At 44.0% G+C, this 15967-nt stretch overlaps 1 protein-coding gene and 1 long non-coding RNA gene across 2 annotated transcripts in view; one reads left to right on the forward strand and one right to left on the reverse strand.

Moving 5' to 3' along the window:
* LOC137545776 (uncharacterized) overlaps nucleotides 1-6059 on the reverse strand; it is a 64410-nt gene extending 58351 nt beyond the window's left edge. Inside the window, exon 1 of the long non-coding RNA XR_011026101.1 lies at nucleotides 5997-6059. This is a non-coding gene — a long non-coding RNA (uncharacterized lncRNA). The remainder of the gene's footprint in view (nucleotides 1-5996) is intronic.
* Nucleotides 5793-15699, forward strand: LOC137545775 (chymotrypsin-like elastase family member 1). The gene is made up of 6 exons (XM_068267372.1): nucleotides 5793-5815; nucleotides 6504-6629; nucleotides 10851-10987; nucleotides 13954-14099; nucleotides 14200-14349; nucleotides 15612-15699. Exons 1-6 carry the CDS (start codon nucleotides 5799-5801, stop codon nucleotides 15618-15620), a joined length of 585 nt encoding a protein of 194 aa, XP_068123473.1. The 5' UTR covers nucleotides 5793-5798; the 3' UTR covers nucleotides 15621-15699.
* The last annotated feature ends 268 nt before the right edge of the window (nucleotides 15700-15967 follow it).

The raw sequence follows: 15967 nt of genomic DNA on the forward strand, positions 1-15967 counted from the left end.
GGCTTAAAAAAAATTGCATTCCGGCGGAATTCTGCACAGCAATTCCAGAATTACCGTTTAGCGCTATAGCAATTCCGTTCCTATGCAACGGAACGGAATCGCCAATTTCTAGCAGGAATCACGGAAATCTCAATTCCGCAGAATCCAGCGAGCAACCCTACGTCCAACTGCCAAAAAAGTGTGCAGCGCGCAGGGTGACTGGCCAGCATCTTTGTATAAATATTTTTCAGGGAGTGTCTTTATAAAGAATACAGGCCATGCTGAGAATCCCCTATGGAGAGATGAACTAGCCCAAAACCTGTCAGTAATGTCAGATTTCTACTACTTGCTGTAAGTTACAGCAACATAGGAGAAAAGTCATTTATGGTTCATTTTATTCTGCAAGAAATCTATTTCTTATTTGTATGTGTTTACATTTATTTTAAATGTTACACTTTTTCACAAAAGTGGTCATTTGAATTGAAAGCTCCCAGTTTGGTTATGTGATACTACATCATTAATAAAAAAAATGCAAAATGCTGTAATTCACATTCAAGCCAATGGTGGTGTATGGTGTGCCCAACTTTCCCCATGCCATTTTGCTCTGCCTGGCTGTCCTGCTGATCTCTTTGGCTGCAGTGGTGGCTGAATCACACATCAGTGCACCTGATCTGCATGCTTGTTCAGGGTCTATGGTTAAAAGTAATAGAGACACAGGATCAGCAAGACAGCCAGGCAATTTGAATTATTTCAAAGGAAATGAATGTTAGCCTCCATATTCCATTCCCTTCAGGTTTCATTTAAAAAGAAATGAATATGGCATCCTTCATATCCCTCTCACTTCAGGTGTCCTTTAAGGCCAAAGCCTTAGCCAAAGCCTTTTCTTGAATCCCTCCTCAGTGATCACTGTGATTGGCTCACCTTGATCACAAAGTTGGAGCTCAGCTGTCATCAGGCAGCTGAGGGTAAAGGCAGTGGAAGCACAATTACGGCAGGAGCATGTGAAAATATTTATTCTACTCCAAGGCGGAGATTAGAGTCTGCAAACAGGGCGTAGATTTCAGTAGATTGTGCTTGGAACTGGTTATATATTAATGCTCAAATAAAATAAAACCCTTTTTTGTAATGTAATCCATATTAAAATGTATGTATGCATGTCATGTCAGCTGAGCTGGTTTTTACTGTCGTAAAGCAACCGCACACTGATCTTATACTTTATTATGAGTATTGCCTGTAAAAGTGGACATTTTCAAATATTGTGTTTTTTTTCATTACAATTTAACCACTTGAGGACCCAGCCTTTACCCCCCTTAAGGACTAGCGCTGTTTTTTATGATCTGTGCTGGGTGGGCTCTGCAGCCCCCAGCACAGATCAGGCTGCAGGCAGAGCGATCAGATCGCCCCCCTTTTTTCCCCCCTATGGGGATGATGGGCAGGGGGGGTCTGATCTCTCCTGCCTGCCTGGGTGTTGCGGGGGGGGGGCACCTCAAAGCCCCCCTCCGCGGCGAAATTCCCCCTCCCTCTCCTCCCTGTCCCCCCTGGTGATCTGGGCTGCACAGGACGCTATCCGTCTTGTGCAGCCAGTGACAGGCTGTCCTCCGTCACATGGCGGCGATCCCCGGCCGCTGATTGGCCGGGGATCGCCGATCTGCCTTACGGCGCTGCTGTAGCAGCAGCGCCGTTCAATGTAAACAAAGGAGATAAACGTTCCCGACCCGCTCCGTGATCTAACAGGAAATGGCCGATCGTGCGAGCGGCTTTTCCTGATTAATTAGGGAGGCACCTGGCGACACAGATGTGCGTCGCTGGTCCTCCAGCTACCACTTTGCCGCCGCACGGTATGAGTGTGCGGTCGGCAAGTGGTTAATGATTAGCTGTTGGAGTTACATTTTTGCCAACTTTTACTGCTAGTACCCAACTCCACAGCCCTGCTTATATGGAGGACACAATGGCTATACTGTTATATAAAATACATTAATTTATAATAGCTTTTCTATAGCTTGTTCTGGCTGTGACAGTCAGCATATTTTCTGCGTGACTTTTTCATTTTTTTGTTGAACAACATAAAGGTGGAGTAACTTAAAATTTGGAATTTTTTTGAGGGACTTTAAAAAGTTTAAGCGAGGATTCAAAGTTGTATGTTTTGATTATTTTTGTTGATGAGGAAATAATATGCTTATGGTATAATGTTTTGGGTGGTACCATCAGACTTTTAGGGCTACTCATATTCAGGGCCCCATTCTAATGATAACGAAGACCTTCAGCCCACTTTACAAGAATATTAAACTTCCTATTTTTAACTCTTACCACAGGCCACGGTGCAGATATCCGATTCATTGAAGAAAATTCAAGAGTGGTTGCAGGATCAAACTCTGCACCAAATGCATGGCCATGGCAGGTGAGTTCTAACTAAATCCATTTAGTGCTACAAACACCTGTGGTGCTTTAAAAGGTGATGCCACTATACAAAACAATATTATAATAATAATAAATATAACTCAAATGTATAGTCATAACTAAGGTCATATCAGTATAATAACCTCTAAACTGATATAAAGTTATTTATGATTCAAGAATCATGAAATCCTGACATAGACTGGTGATGATAGCTGCTATTTTGAACCCTAAAATTTGCTGTTTACTTGATCTCTTACTAAAAAAAACAAAAAAACAGCCAATTTTCCAGTTTTAAACTTGGTGTAAGTCATACTGAAGAGTTATTGTCAGAGATGCTCAGCCTCAGTTATCACTTAAAATATCTGTTTTGGCATGGCTTACAAAATATACCTGATAATACTTTATTTATTGTTGTTAGATTTGTATACTAGTAAATATCACTGCACAGTATACATGCTATACAAAGTCCCATCAAAAATTATTTAAATATCTTTGAAAATATCGAGGTATGTGGATCTATATTTGTGTTTACTTATGTATTTTCATGTGACAACAATCTTCTAATAGACAAGGTCATCTTTGTGTAGACTTCTCTGCCATGAGATGCCATGTTGAACTTCCAGTGACCGGTATGAGACAGTGTAAGAGCAATAATGCCAAATTTAACACTCCTGCTCCCCGCTCACACCTGAGAACTTGTAATACTAAGGGGTAACATGACCCCCGGGGAGTGAAAATGTCTAATTGGGCAGAATATTGACATTCTTTACTTAGGGGTGTACTCACTTTTGTTGCCAGCAGTTGGACCTTAATGTCTGTGTGTTGAGTTCTTCTGATAGGCAGCAAATTTACACTTTTATACAAGCTGTACTCTGGCTACTTTACGTTGCATCAAAGTGCCATATCTTCAGCATTGTCCCATTAAAGTATATATAATAATATATTGATAAAAATGTGAGAGGTGTACTCACTTTTGTCAGATGCTGACTGTATGTCTTTCCTGTACAATAAATCCTAAATGTGCTGAAGTATACATAGCCACTCAAGACGATCTGCATGTAACATGGAGGGCGCATTTAAAACTATGTGCCATATCACATATTATAAGGGAATACACATTACATCATATGTGCAAGACTATCGGACATGTTGAAGTTACTATTACTACACTGCACAAACCACTAACAGTGCAAGTAATAATGTTGCACTAATGCTATCAGACTATATTCTAAATTACTTTGTTTACAGCTGAGACAGGTGGGAAAACCTTAGGCTTGCCTCATACAACGATGGATAAAACCAGAGCAGGGGAGTTATCTGATGCACTGCACTTACAGCAGCGGTCCGTTGAGTGGTTTTGTTTGTCTACAGCAGTGGTCCCCAACCTTTTTCCGGCCCGGGGACCACTTTCTGACCAAATTTTTCTCCGGGGAACGGCGGAGGGGGCGCGGGTGTTTGCGCGACCTAGTGGACAGTGTCGTGCGCAGCGGGTTATGGGGGGAAAGGGGGCTGGGGTGCGGCTGCATAGCTAGCATAGTTGCCCCAGTATAGGAAGTTTAGTTGCCCCAGTATGGCTAGTATAGTTACCCCAGTATAGCTAGTATAGTGCCCCAGTATAGCTATTATAGTGCCCCAGTATAGCTAGTATAATGACCAGTATAGCTAGTATAGTCCCAGTATGGATAGGTAGTGCCCCAGTATAGTGCCCAGTATGGGTAGGTAGTGCCCCAGTATAGCCAGTAAAGTGCCCAGTATAGCTAGTATAGTGCCCAGTATAGGTAGGTAGTGCCCAGTATAGCTAGTATAGTCCCCAGATAGCTAGTATAGTGCCCAGTATAGCTTCCTAGTATGGGTAGGTAGTGCCCCCCCCCCTCTGTGGCTGCCGCTCCTGTTACCTTATCATGAGCGGGCGGCCGCTTGTCCGATTAGATTCCCCCGTAGCCGCTCTCCTCAGTGGCATCTCCTATTACAGCAGCGCGCTCGGAGGCTGCTGTGATGAGCAGGAAGCGGTACAGCGGCTTCCTGTAGCGGCGATATGCATCGCCGTTACCATGGGAACCGCTGTACCACTTTCTGCTCATCACAGCAGCCGCCGAGCATGCTGCTGTAATAGGAGATGCCACTGAGGAGAGCGGCTACGGGGGAATCTAATTGGACAAGCGGCCGCCCGCTCATGATAAGGTAAAAGGAGTGGTGGCCGCGGGGAGGGGAGGAGCGAGAGGCCAGACCTGCCGCGGCCCGGTGGTTGGGGACCCCTGCCGTACGGCTCACCAGGCAACATCTCACGGCACACTAGTGTGCCATGGAACAGCGGTTGAAAAACACTGGTCTACAGTGCGTAAATGTTCCATATATCGGGTATATGAAAATACATTTGCTGTCTATGAAAATCATGCAAAGTAGGAATATCCGTTGTGGTTTTATACCTGATAAACCCAGATAACTTACAGATGGATTTTTTGAACAGGCCCATAGGAAAGCACACACATTAGCAATGTCCTTTAGCTTCACAAAAATAGCAAGCATATTGTGATAAATTGACATGCAATATCAGTTACTTCTCTGATTACTAATCTGATTTGTTATGTTTTCCTTACTCAGATTTCTCTGCAGTATTTGTCTGGCAGCAGCTGGTACCACACCTGCGGAGGATCCCTCATCCGCGCCAACCGCGTCCTGACTGCCGCTCACTGCGTAGATAGGTAACTAACTACACACACTAGTAACATACAGCAGGGTTTCTCAACATCACCACAGGATGTACCCCTTTATGAAAGACAGTGATTGAAGAGTAACCCCTATTATAAACAACATCCTAAGTACGGCCCTGACTTATATACTGATATATATATATAAGATATATAGATTTGTATTTTTAAACATTCCTTCATAGTTTACATTACCTATAATACTTACTTAGGTGTATATCATAATGATTGGCCTTTTCTGAACCCCCAAACACACTGTAATAGACTTTCTGTTAGCAGCTCAAGTGCGTACATTTAAAAACGCCTCATGCTAATTTAGCACGGTATAAACCAGAAAAAAAATACGGTTGAAACTTCGCTGGAAATAGCGGTAGTAGAATATCGGTACATTTATCAATATTGTACTACTTCAATTATACCCTACACCCTAAACCCACAAAAGAAATTTGGGTGACCATTAAATGGCGAGAGCTGGGATCGCCTGCTATGCGAACTGTGGCTACTAATAACGGATGTTTTGCACTTGCTATTATTAGCTGCAATTTGCATTGGGATCAAATTTCTCTGCAATGCTTTTAGCTGTATCGGCTCAAGTACCCCCCGAACTCATTTCAAGCACCCCCCTGTAGCAGAGGCATAGCTAGGGTTTTCAGCGCCAGGGAACAAAGACAGTTTTTGCGTCCCCCTCTGGACAGTGCAGCGCAAAAAATAGGCATGGCCCACATCATAATGTGGGTGTGGTCATGGGTGGAGCCAAATGTACAAATGCTGTTTAGATAGCCAGATGTGCTCCTTCCCCCTATAGATAGCCAGATGTTTCCCCTTTCCCATTCAAATAACCATATGTGCCCCCTTTTGCTAGCCAAATGTGCACCCCTTTAGATAGCCAGATGTGTACAACAAAAGACTCACCGGTTTCAAAATTCTGACGACGATGTCATCTCTCCTCTGCAGCGCGGCCAGTGTCCTCTCCTTGGTAACAGCGGCATCTATAGTCACATAACACCGCTGTTACCAAGGAGATGACACTGGGCGTGCTGCAGAGGTGAGATGACATTGTCTTTGGAATGTTGGAGCTAGTGGGTCTTCTGCTGTTATTAATGTTTTGACTCCTCTACAGAGGGAGGGAGATAGAAAAAAAAATCAGCTTTCACTTTCTGGGATTAATGTCCTGTCACTTGTATTTTGTATGATTTAACTGGCTTTTTAACTGATCATGTGACTGTCTTCAGAGATATAGCAATACATAGCTTTTTTCTTACATTAGTGACTGTCAAGTCTTTTGTCAGGTTTACGTAAATTGATGACAAAGAAGAGCAATAATGGGAAAACGTAGTTTTACTTAAAGCATGTGATAAATACAGATTTGCATTGTAGCATTACATTACGAGGAACATGTGTCTATTTTTCATTGAACAGGGTTGTCTCTTTCCGTGTGGTGCTTGGTGACCACAACCTTAGCGTGAGTGAGGGAACTGAGCAGGTTATTGCTGTTTCTACCATCAGAAAGCATGCCAGCTGGAACTCCAACAGTGTGGCTTCTGGGTAAGTGATGTACACCACTCATATCATCCATCTTACCATCTCAACATCATTTTATCTCATAGCAACACTCAACATACAAAAATGTCAATACTGTACCTTAACTTTATACCTGAGTCTAGCAAACATCATACTAATGAATAGGTATTAATAGGCAGCCTAGCAGGCTCTCTGAACAGTAGTATCCTCTAGCTTCCATAAATGCAGAGCCTTGGTGTCACAGATTCGCTGACGCCATCCGCGCAATCATACAAAAATTGTGCACAAAAATATGATTTGGAGTGCCCCTTTAATTTGTAGCCTGTTTTAAGCACTTAAGGATTAAACCCCCTAGTGACCAGACCATTTTTCACAAAATAGGCAACTGCAGCTTTAAGGCCTCCCTGCAGGGCCGTACAACTCAGCACACAAGTGATTCCCCCCCCCCCCCCCCCCCCGTTCTGCCCACCAACAGAGCTTTCTGTTGGTGGGCTCTGATCCCTCCTGGGATGTTTGTTTATTTATTTATAAATAATTGTTTCCTTTTTTAAAATAAATTTTCCCATTTTTATTTTATTTTTATAGCACACCCTCCCTCCCCCACGAGCCAATCAGTACGATCAGCTGTCATTGGCATCAGCCTATGCCAGCCAATCGTCTTCTTGCCTCCCAGCTGTGTCACATGGCTATCCCCAGTACAGCACTGCTGTAGATCGCAGTGCTATACTATGTACGCCGTCTAACAGTCTCCTAGCGGCGATCGCACTAGGGAGACTGATGGCAGAGTGGAGCTCCGTCATCCAAGTGGAGATGCGTGTGCATCGGTGCGCGCAATCTCCTGCAAATCCCTGCTCCAGGACTTTACGCTGATCTGCGTTAGGTGGTCCTGGGGCTGGTGCCTCGTCTGTGCCCATCGTGTGACACGGTCGCCAAGAGGTTAAAGGTAGCCATACACTGGTCGATTTGCCATCAGATTCGACCAACTGACAGATCCATATCTGGTCGAATCTGATCAGAGAGGGATCGTATGGCTACCTTTACTGCAAACAGATTGTGAACCGATTTCAGCCTGAAACCGTTCACAATCTGTTGTGGTGGTGATGGTGCTGCCGCCGCTTCCCCCGCCCGCATGCCCGCATACATTACCTGCTCCTCCGGCGCGACTCCAGTTCCCAGGTCACCGCTGCTCCGTCTCCGCTCTGGTCTCCGGCCCCGGCATGCTTTACTTCTTCCTGCCCGGCAGGAAGTTTAAACAGTAGAGCGCCCTCTACTGTTTAAACTTCCTGCCGGGCAGGAGGAACTGAAGCATGCCGGAGACCAGCGCGGACACGGAGCAGCGGTGACCGGGGGTAGTCGTGCCGGCAGAGCAGGTAATGTATGCGGCTCTATTGCATCGGTCGTCGGGTACTCGAACGCCGCTAGCGACGCGCTCCCTACCTGCGGGCGATCGACGCTAATTTTCCGCACGGAGCGATCGACGGGATCGGACGAAAAGGATCGAAATTTGGCGTGTAGCGTGAACGATTGGCAGCAGATTCGATCCCAGTGATCGAATCTGCTGTCGAAACGGCGGCAAATCGGGCCAGTGTATGGCCAGCTTAAGGAACAGTGCTTCTCTTTCAGCCCAAAAGCCTCTGCTCTGGAGGATGTGATTGTTTGTTTATCCTTTCCAAGAGAAAGCAATAAACCCTAAAAACAGATCCACTTCACATTCTTTCCTGTCATAAAACAGTAAATGTCAAAACAGACATTCACCATGCCTGTCCTTCAGAAACCCAGAGCCCATGACCCTTAATTAGACTTTGATATATATTTATATAATTCCACATGGCGTCATAATTTGATGAATATTCTGGATCCGCTTTTGCGCAGTCATTCCTAATTCACAGTGTGTAATACGCCAAAAGCGATAGATCTTTGCAGAGGCGAATGATGCTTATAGCGGGTTCACAGCCTGAGATATCGATTCCCTAGACAGAGAAGGTTTCACCCCAAGCAAGTTTGATATCTATGGGTTTAGAGCATGATGACTGAGTAAAATGTTGGGTTTTATATCATATGTTGGATATCCACCGAGCTAAGGCATATATTGGAGAAAACACCAAACTCGGCTCCTAAGACAAAGGGGCCGGACCGCAGCCTGAGATCAGATTGCTATGGGTGGGGGTACTATCTCTTGTTACTATCCCCATCCTCCGACAGAGAAAGGGTTAAATGGCTGGACACAGGCTGTGAGAGAGAGTCCTACCCAGCCAGTATTATCCATATTCCATCACGGATCTGAGCTCTCCATATTTGGACTTTATATCTTCTGTTTGAACTTACCATCACAAAGGGCACGCGACTCAGACATTATACTCAGTTATTTTCACGTTTTATTCCTTTTATTTTTTGATGTATCGATCTGTCTCAATTGCTGTATTTTAGTTTATGCATTATTTTATTATAAAAATAAATGATTAAAAATTGTTTGTCTAAGTGCTTGTTCTGAAATCTCTGCAAAGAGTTAGCGTTTCCTGAGAAAACATTTCCATAACGTTATTGACTTTGATATTATTATATCTCTAGAAAGGTTGTTGAATTAACCCTTTTTTCCTACAGGATTTAGCTAAAGTTAGATTTGCATATCCTCACGCTTATTGCGGATTGGTGGCAGCGACCTGGTCTCTATATGAGGTTGCAGATTGCATGGGTTGTACATACAATCAAAATTGTACTGTTACTCTGCCTGCAGTGCTGAAGCCTTCATGGTTCCCTTAGGGTCTGAGGCTGAATGGTAAACTGCGGCAACGGGAACAGGAATTGGAGGGTGACTTCGCATTCCTTCACACTTGGTCCATTTGAGTTCATTCCTAACAGTCCCTAATCCCAACCCCCATCAACCATAATTTCATTGGTGCACTTATACTTAACCCTCTATGTGACATTAATCTAACACCAAACCTGACCATTACCCCGAGTCTAACCCTAAGCTACCCTACCAACCTGTAATTAAGCCTAACCTTAAGGTAGCCATACATTAATAATTTTTTTGCCCAATTAGACCTTCAATCAGACATCCATCATGTAATGAAGTGCATTTCAGTACTTATGATTATTACTGCAATCGATATTATGATATTGTGATCGTAAAAATGAACCACAAATGTTGACTTTTGGTCAGTTGATTGTAATGTCAATCGTAACATCAGTCATAATTATGATTGAAAACAACATTGTATAGTGTGTGGCCAGCTTAACCCAAGTCAAAACACTACAGTGGTGGGCTTGCTATAAACTAATAGATTTTGAAAGGGAAATAAAAGAATTCAGAACAGCAGTGTTACATTATCACCAATGGCAGTGATCTTTGTCTCGGGGTCTCAGCGAGACAGCATAATTTTAAAAAACAGGTTTGTTTGTGACCCGAGCTATAATAGCTAAAGACTGGATGAGGGGAGGTCCTTCCACATGTAGCGGACTGGATACATGGTATGTGGACTTTCTTTAAGGTATTGAGATCGAACCCTTAAAGAGAACCGAGGCGGTGTGGTTGGGGGGGGTCGGAGGGGGTTGCGGGGGCTAGACGCCGGTCTCTGCCCCCCTCCACTGCCGCGCTGTAGCCCCCCGAAATTAGTGACAATATTTGTCGCTATTCTGGAGGGTAATGGAAGGAGAGGGATTTACCATTCAAAATGCCCACGGGGGAGGGGGGGTTCTTGCAGGCTTTCCAGAGCTGCCATTGGGCAGCTCTCTCTCTCTCCCTGGCCACTATCCCACGCAGGATCCACCTGCTTTCTGAGGTGGTGAAAATCCGGTGAGCAGAATCAGAGAAGGAGTGTGTGGTCACGTGTGTCGCACTTTTGATCACTGAAACACGGGTGGTGTGTGAATTAATGTATACAGAGTTACGCTATGTGCAATCTTGTATTGTTATAGGAAGTGGAGAGCGCAGTCCAGCAATCGCATTGTAACTACTACCTGGAAAAGTGTGACAGCGATCCCATTGAAGTGTGTGGATATTTTGTGGACAATTTTTGATTGTGATTTCAACCTTGGAGGACAGCATATATATGATCTATTGCGGACAGCGCAGCCTAGTTGCTAAATATAGTTATGAACTATAGTGGAAGTTGAGGGGCTGTAATAGCTGCCTCTTGCTCTACAGAGATGCTGTATCCTGTAGTGCGTGAATGATATTTCTGTTGTGTATTTGTGTATGTCATATAAAGTTTTATAAAAGTACATATCTCTTTTTTTTTCTAGCTTTGATGTTGCCATACTTCACCTGGCTGCCAGTGCCACTCTGAACAATGTTGTGAAGCTGGCAACTCTGCCTCCTAGTGGCAGTGTTCTGGCTAACAACCATGACTGCACCATTACTGGATGGGGAAGAACCAGCAGTGAGTATTTCCTATAACAGGATATAGTCAGTCGACTCAGTGTATTTACTTCATTAGATGTTACGGAACACCTGTTACAAACCTGGGTAATATGATCTAACCAGATACTACAAGATATATATTATTATATCAACAGACGTTAACGCTATGTAAAAGCAGCCAAAAGTTTCAGAGATGTACACTGCCCGCCCCAAGTAATATTGGAATTTAAACTTATCCTACTTTCCAGGCTGCCAAAGCCCCCTCCACTTCCAAAGCCCCTCTATTAGTCTTTAAGAATGAAGGGTGGCCTCAATGATAACAATAACAATAATATTTATTTAGCACTTTTCTCCCTGGTGACTCAAAGCGCTGTGACCCTGCATTATGCAGTCTCAAAGGCTAGGGAAAAGAGGTGAGTTTTTAGCCTTTTTTTTTTAAAGCTGTCCAGAGAAGGAGCCTCTCGTACTGATTGTGGAAACAAGTTCCATAGAGTAGGGGCTGCATAGGAAAAGGCCCGAGCACCAAATGTTAAAGGGGAACTGAAGAGAGAGGTATATGGAGGCAGTCATGTTTATTTCCTTTTAGACAATACCAGTTGCCTGGCAGCCCTGCTGATCCTCTGCCTCTAATACTATTAGCCATAGCCCCTGAACAAGCATGCAGCAGATCAGGTGTTTCAGTGGTTCAGACTTATAAGTCTTATCTGACAAGACTAGCTGCATGCTTGTTTCTGGTTTTAGTTAAATAGCTGTCACAATTGGCGCTAAGCAATCCAACTCCTGAGCTGCACGTTATATGAGGGAATCCCTCCACCCTCAAACAAGTAAAAGATTAAGTCATAAAAACATTAATAACATGCGCTAATCGAGAAAAATACCATGTCAGGGTTTATTCAAAATTGGTTAAAATCACAGTGCACCAAGTGCCGATTGTTGTGCAAATGCGCAAATCACTCTTTCATACGTTCACACATACATAGAAGGGCCCTTCTATCTACTAAATTCAGCTTCCCCTATTAAAATCAAATTTCTGGCAAAAGTGTCCCTTCCTAGAGGGTTAATGCTCCTGTATAGTTCTTCCGTTGTGGCATACACAGTTGTAACTTAAAGTTCCTTTTGTAAAGAAGGCTATAGTGCAAGCTTCCAAGTTCAAGTATATATTTCAACTCGTTTAATTAATCTTAAAATGTGTCCACATAGACTCACGTGACCAGTATTGTAGATAGTCCGCAGTGGTTTCTCACAGAGATTTGTTCGTGTCCATAAATATTCTCGCTGTGACCTTCCTCACTCATATAAGCTCCTTCTGCCCGCTGCCTTCCTCAGCGTGTCTTCAGCGTCCTGTTGCGGCATACGTGGGTTCCGTCTGTAAGACTCAGAGCCCCGCTCGTCGCACTTCCGCTCAGCTGATCCGGCTTGCGTGTCGGGTTGGGTGACGTCACCTCTCAGCCTCTGGACCTTCGTTTGCGAGCGGCTGCTGCGCGCTTACACAGCCTGCTCAGTCCTGGGGCTCCTTAGCAGATTACTTTTGCATTAAGACGACCTCTACGCGTTTCAGCCAATAGCGTTGGCCCTCATCAGGAGGATTTAGTAATGCTGTTTCTGGTTTTAATCAGATACTACTGCAGAGAAATAGACCAGCAGGGCTGCCAGGCAACTGGTATTGATTAAAAGGAAATAAACAGGACAGCCTCCATATACCTCTCTCTTCAGTTCCCCTTTAAGTGTATCCTGGGAATAATCAGCTTCATCTTGTTAGCAGAGCGGAGGGTACGTGAAGGGGCATAAAGTTCCAATAGATCCGCTATGTATTTGGGTCCCATGTGGTTTAGAGCCTTGAATGTCAGCAGGCAGATCTTAAAATTGATTCTCCATTTTACTGGCAACCAGTGAAGAGTTTGCAGTACTGGAGTGATGTGTGAGCTGTGGGGGGCATTTGCTAGGAGTCTGGCTGCTGCAGCATTCTGTACTAGCTGTAAGGGGCGCAGAACCTTATCTGTAGATCCGATGAACAGGGCGTTGCAGTAGTCTAGGCGGGAGGATACAAATACCTCCCTCCCTTATACAGTTACTTGGTGTCTAGTGGTCCTCTTCTCTGCCCTTTACAGCTCCCTGGTGTCTAGGGAATTTTCCTCCCTCCCCACATCAGTATTCTGCTGAGCACCCTCTCAGTGGGTATACATATGGTGTCTTCACCCTCACCCTTTAGATTGTAAGCCTCAGACAGGGCCCTCCCCCCCAGTGTCTCCAGCTTGATCATGTATCCTCACTGTTGGACACACCTCTCACATACTTGATCTGTTTTTTATTAAAGACATTGAACTATTACTTACAACGGCATTCAGCCCCACCGCATGATCATGCTTCTTTTAAATTGCTCTGTGCTCTTGGTAAGTCTTACCCTGTTAGCCCCTTTATCTATTGTGCAGCGCTGCGTAATATGTTGGCACTTTATCAATTCAAGAAATAATAATAATGAGTACAGTTCCCTGGTGTCTACAGGTTCTTAATCTCCTTAATCTCCTATGCAGTTCCCTGGTGTCTAGTGGTCCTTCCTCCCATTCACAATTCTCTGGTGTCTAGTGGTATCTCCCTCCCCCCATGCAGAGATCGGCACAGGGAGCAATGGTGGGCAAGTGTCTCCCCTCTCTCCACGGTTTCGTTGTTGTTGTTATCAGCCACACCCCTCAGCTGGCTGTAATGGCAGCTTAGGTGTAGTGATATTTTCTGAACTTGAGCCGCATCGCCTGGGCTATCATTACAGCTGGCTGGGATCACACTGCTGTTTCCCTCCATACTGATCATTCCCCTGCCAGGACATCTTCAGGGTGACGCAGGACACGGGTCCATGCCTCCCAACCCAGGAAAATCCTGGCATCCCTGCTGAAACATGTAATCCTTATCTTCTGTTAGTTAACCAGGCCTGGTGTAAAGTGCTCATTAAAATTTGAATAAGTAATATTGTATTTTTGCTTTACCTTACAGCTGGTGGATCTCTGCCCTCCATCCTCCAGCAGGCTCCTCTGCCCGTTGTTGACCACGCAACCTGCTCTACCAGCTCCTTCTGGGGTAGCACTGTGAAGACCACCATGGTGTGTGCTGGAGGCAATGGAGTCCAGGCTGGTTGCAATGTAAGTGTGGTGCTTTGTGTTATCTTTTTTTGCTAACTTATTTATTGTAATTAATATTTATATTTTTGAAGTAATAATACATACTTTTTACATTTAATAGGGTGATTCTGGTGGACCTCTGAACTGCCCAGTTAGTGGTGTGTACCAGGTCCATGGTATTGCCAGCTTTGTGTCTTCTCTTGGATGCAACGCTTTCCAAAAGCCCACTGTGTTCACCAGAGTGTCCGCTTACATCGACTGGATCAACAGCGTAAGTTTTTTAATAGGAAAGTCTATAATGAACACACAAGACTACTATCTTCACAGTTTATCAATTTAGACACTGCAATATTTAAAAAATGAAAATTAAAGACATAATTCCAAACGTAATAACCTTTGTCATATGCATTCCTGTTTTCCAAATTTATTTTGACAGTATTGCCACAGCCTGTAATATAAAAGCGCACAAGCAATTTACAGAGAATAGTCATGCCATAGAGCAGTGAACTGGAAAAATGCTATAGCCAGGGCAAGATTTCCACAATGGCCCAAACATAGCTTTCTTCCATAGAGGTGTTCTACTGCTGCTACAGACAGTAGTGCAATTAGAATGTGCAAACGCTATGAGTTTGATCACCAGAGCCTGGCTAGGACAAGTTCACCCCCTCCTCCTCTCTGCTGTCTCGTCCTCCTGTTAGTGCTGAAGCCGGTGGTGGGGGCTGATACTTATTCATCATTCCTCCGCCACATTTTTCAGACTCCTGTACAGTACCACACCTCCTGCAGCTGCAGTCTGTGAGCACGCTGTCTGATGTGCTGCCTGCTGCTCTCCTAGCCGGTGTCCCCTCATTTGACCTCTCCTTTGGCAACAGTGGCTCCTCCTCCTTATAGCCTCTGCTGCTGCCTGCTGCTGCCTACCAGCGGGCATTGCCGGCTTGACCTTCATCCTGGTGAAATACTTTTTCTCCTCTGGTGCCCTCTGGTCGCCCCTATAAGCAGCGTAAGTTTTTTAATAGGAACGTCTATAATGAACACACAAGTGTTAACCACAGTTACATTAAAGTGCAACCCCTGCACAAACTATTATTTCATTTTTAGATAAAATGATGGAAGCTTAGACTCTCAGTAAACTTTGTATTGTTCTTCGTATGCTCCTTGAGGAGACGTCTTCTTTCTTAGTGTCTATGTGATGCTTAGTATGAGGAAAGTGAGGTGATGTCACTAATATAGTATGGCTGTCATCAGGACCAGGGTTAGTAGTAATTCACTCACTCAATGATGAATTGTTGAACAATGAAAGGTGGCATTTTTCTCTAGCTCCCTGTCAAGTCACAGGGGAACACAAACCAAACTACAATTCTAACCCTTTTCTACCTCATCCAAAACAAAAATCAAAACTGATTAGCGTTTCAATTTAATGTTTTAAATAAAGATAAGCAATACCAACATTTCCTCTATAATGTATACCAGAATTTTCTTTTAACGCATACAGTTATATAATTCTAATAAACAGTGTATTTTTCTTTGTTTCAGAATATTTAAACGGATGAAGCCAAGACAAGAGAAAGCACGGCATGCGGCATTCATAGAGCCCGTTGTGCTAATTTCAGTGCAGAGCAGTTTGTGGAAAGATGTGAATAAAAAACATTATTTTTCTCATGTATGACTCTCTAGTTCATTTTTATACAATGCTTGGAAGACTTTTATCATTTTTAAATAAGAAAACAGCCACGTAGTACAAACACACGAAAATAAAATAAAAATAGAGTTTTACAAATGCCTTCATGTGGCCTGGGTGAGTAAACAGTGAGATTGATTCTGCTCCCACTTGGCTCAGAATAGGTTGGAAGGGGGAGGGGTACATCAACATGTATGCCCCGTACCAAGAG

Source organism: Hyperolius riggenbachi, chromosome 2 (genome assembly GCF_040937935.1).
Source record: "Hyperolius riggenbachi isolate aHypRig1 chromosome 2, aHypRig1.pri, whole genome shotgun sequence".
Taxonomy (NCBI): Eukaryota; Metazoa; Chordata; class Amphibia; order Anura; family Hyperoliidae; genus Hyperolius; species Hyperolius riggenbachi.

Coding starts and splice junctions, on each gene's coding strand:
- LOC137545775 (XM_068267372.1), top strand. Junction 6,630..10,850: donor TCCAACAGTGTGGCTTCTGG/GTAAGTGATGTA, acceptor TTTTTTTTCTAG/CTTTGATGTTGCCATACTTC. Junction 10,988..13,953: donor TGGATGGGGAAGAACCAGCA/GTGAGTATTTCC, acceptor TTTACCTTACAG/CTGGTGGATCTCTGCCCTCC.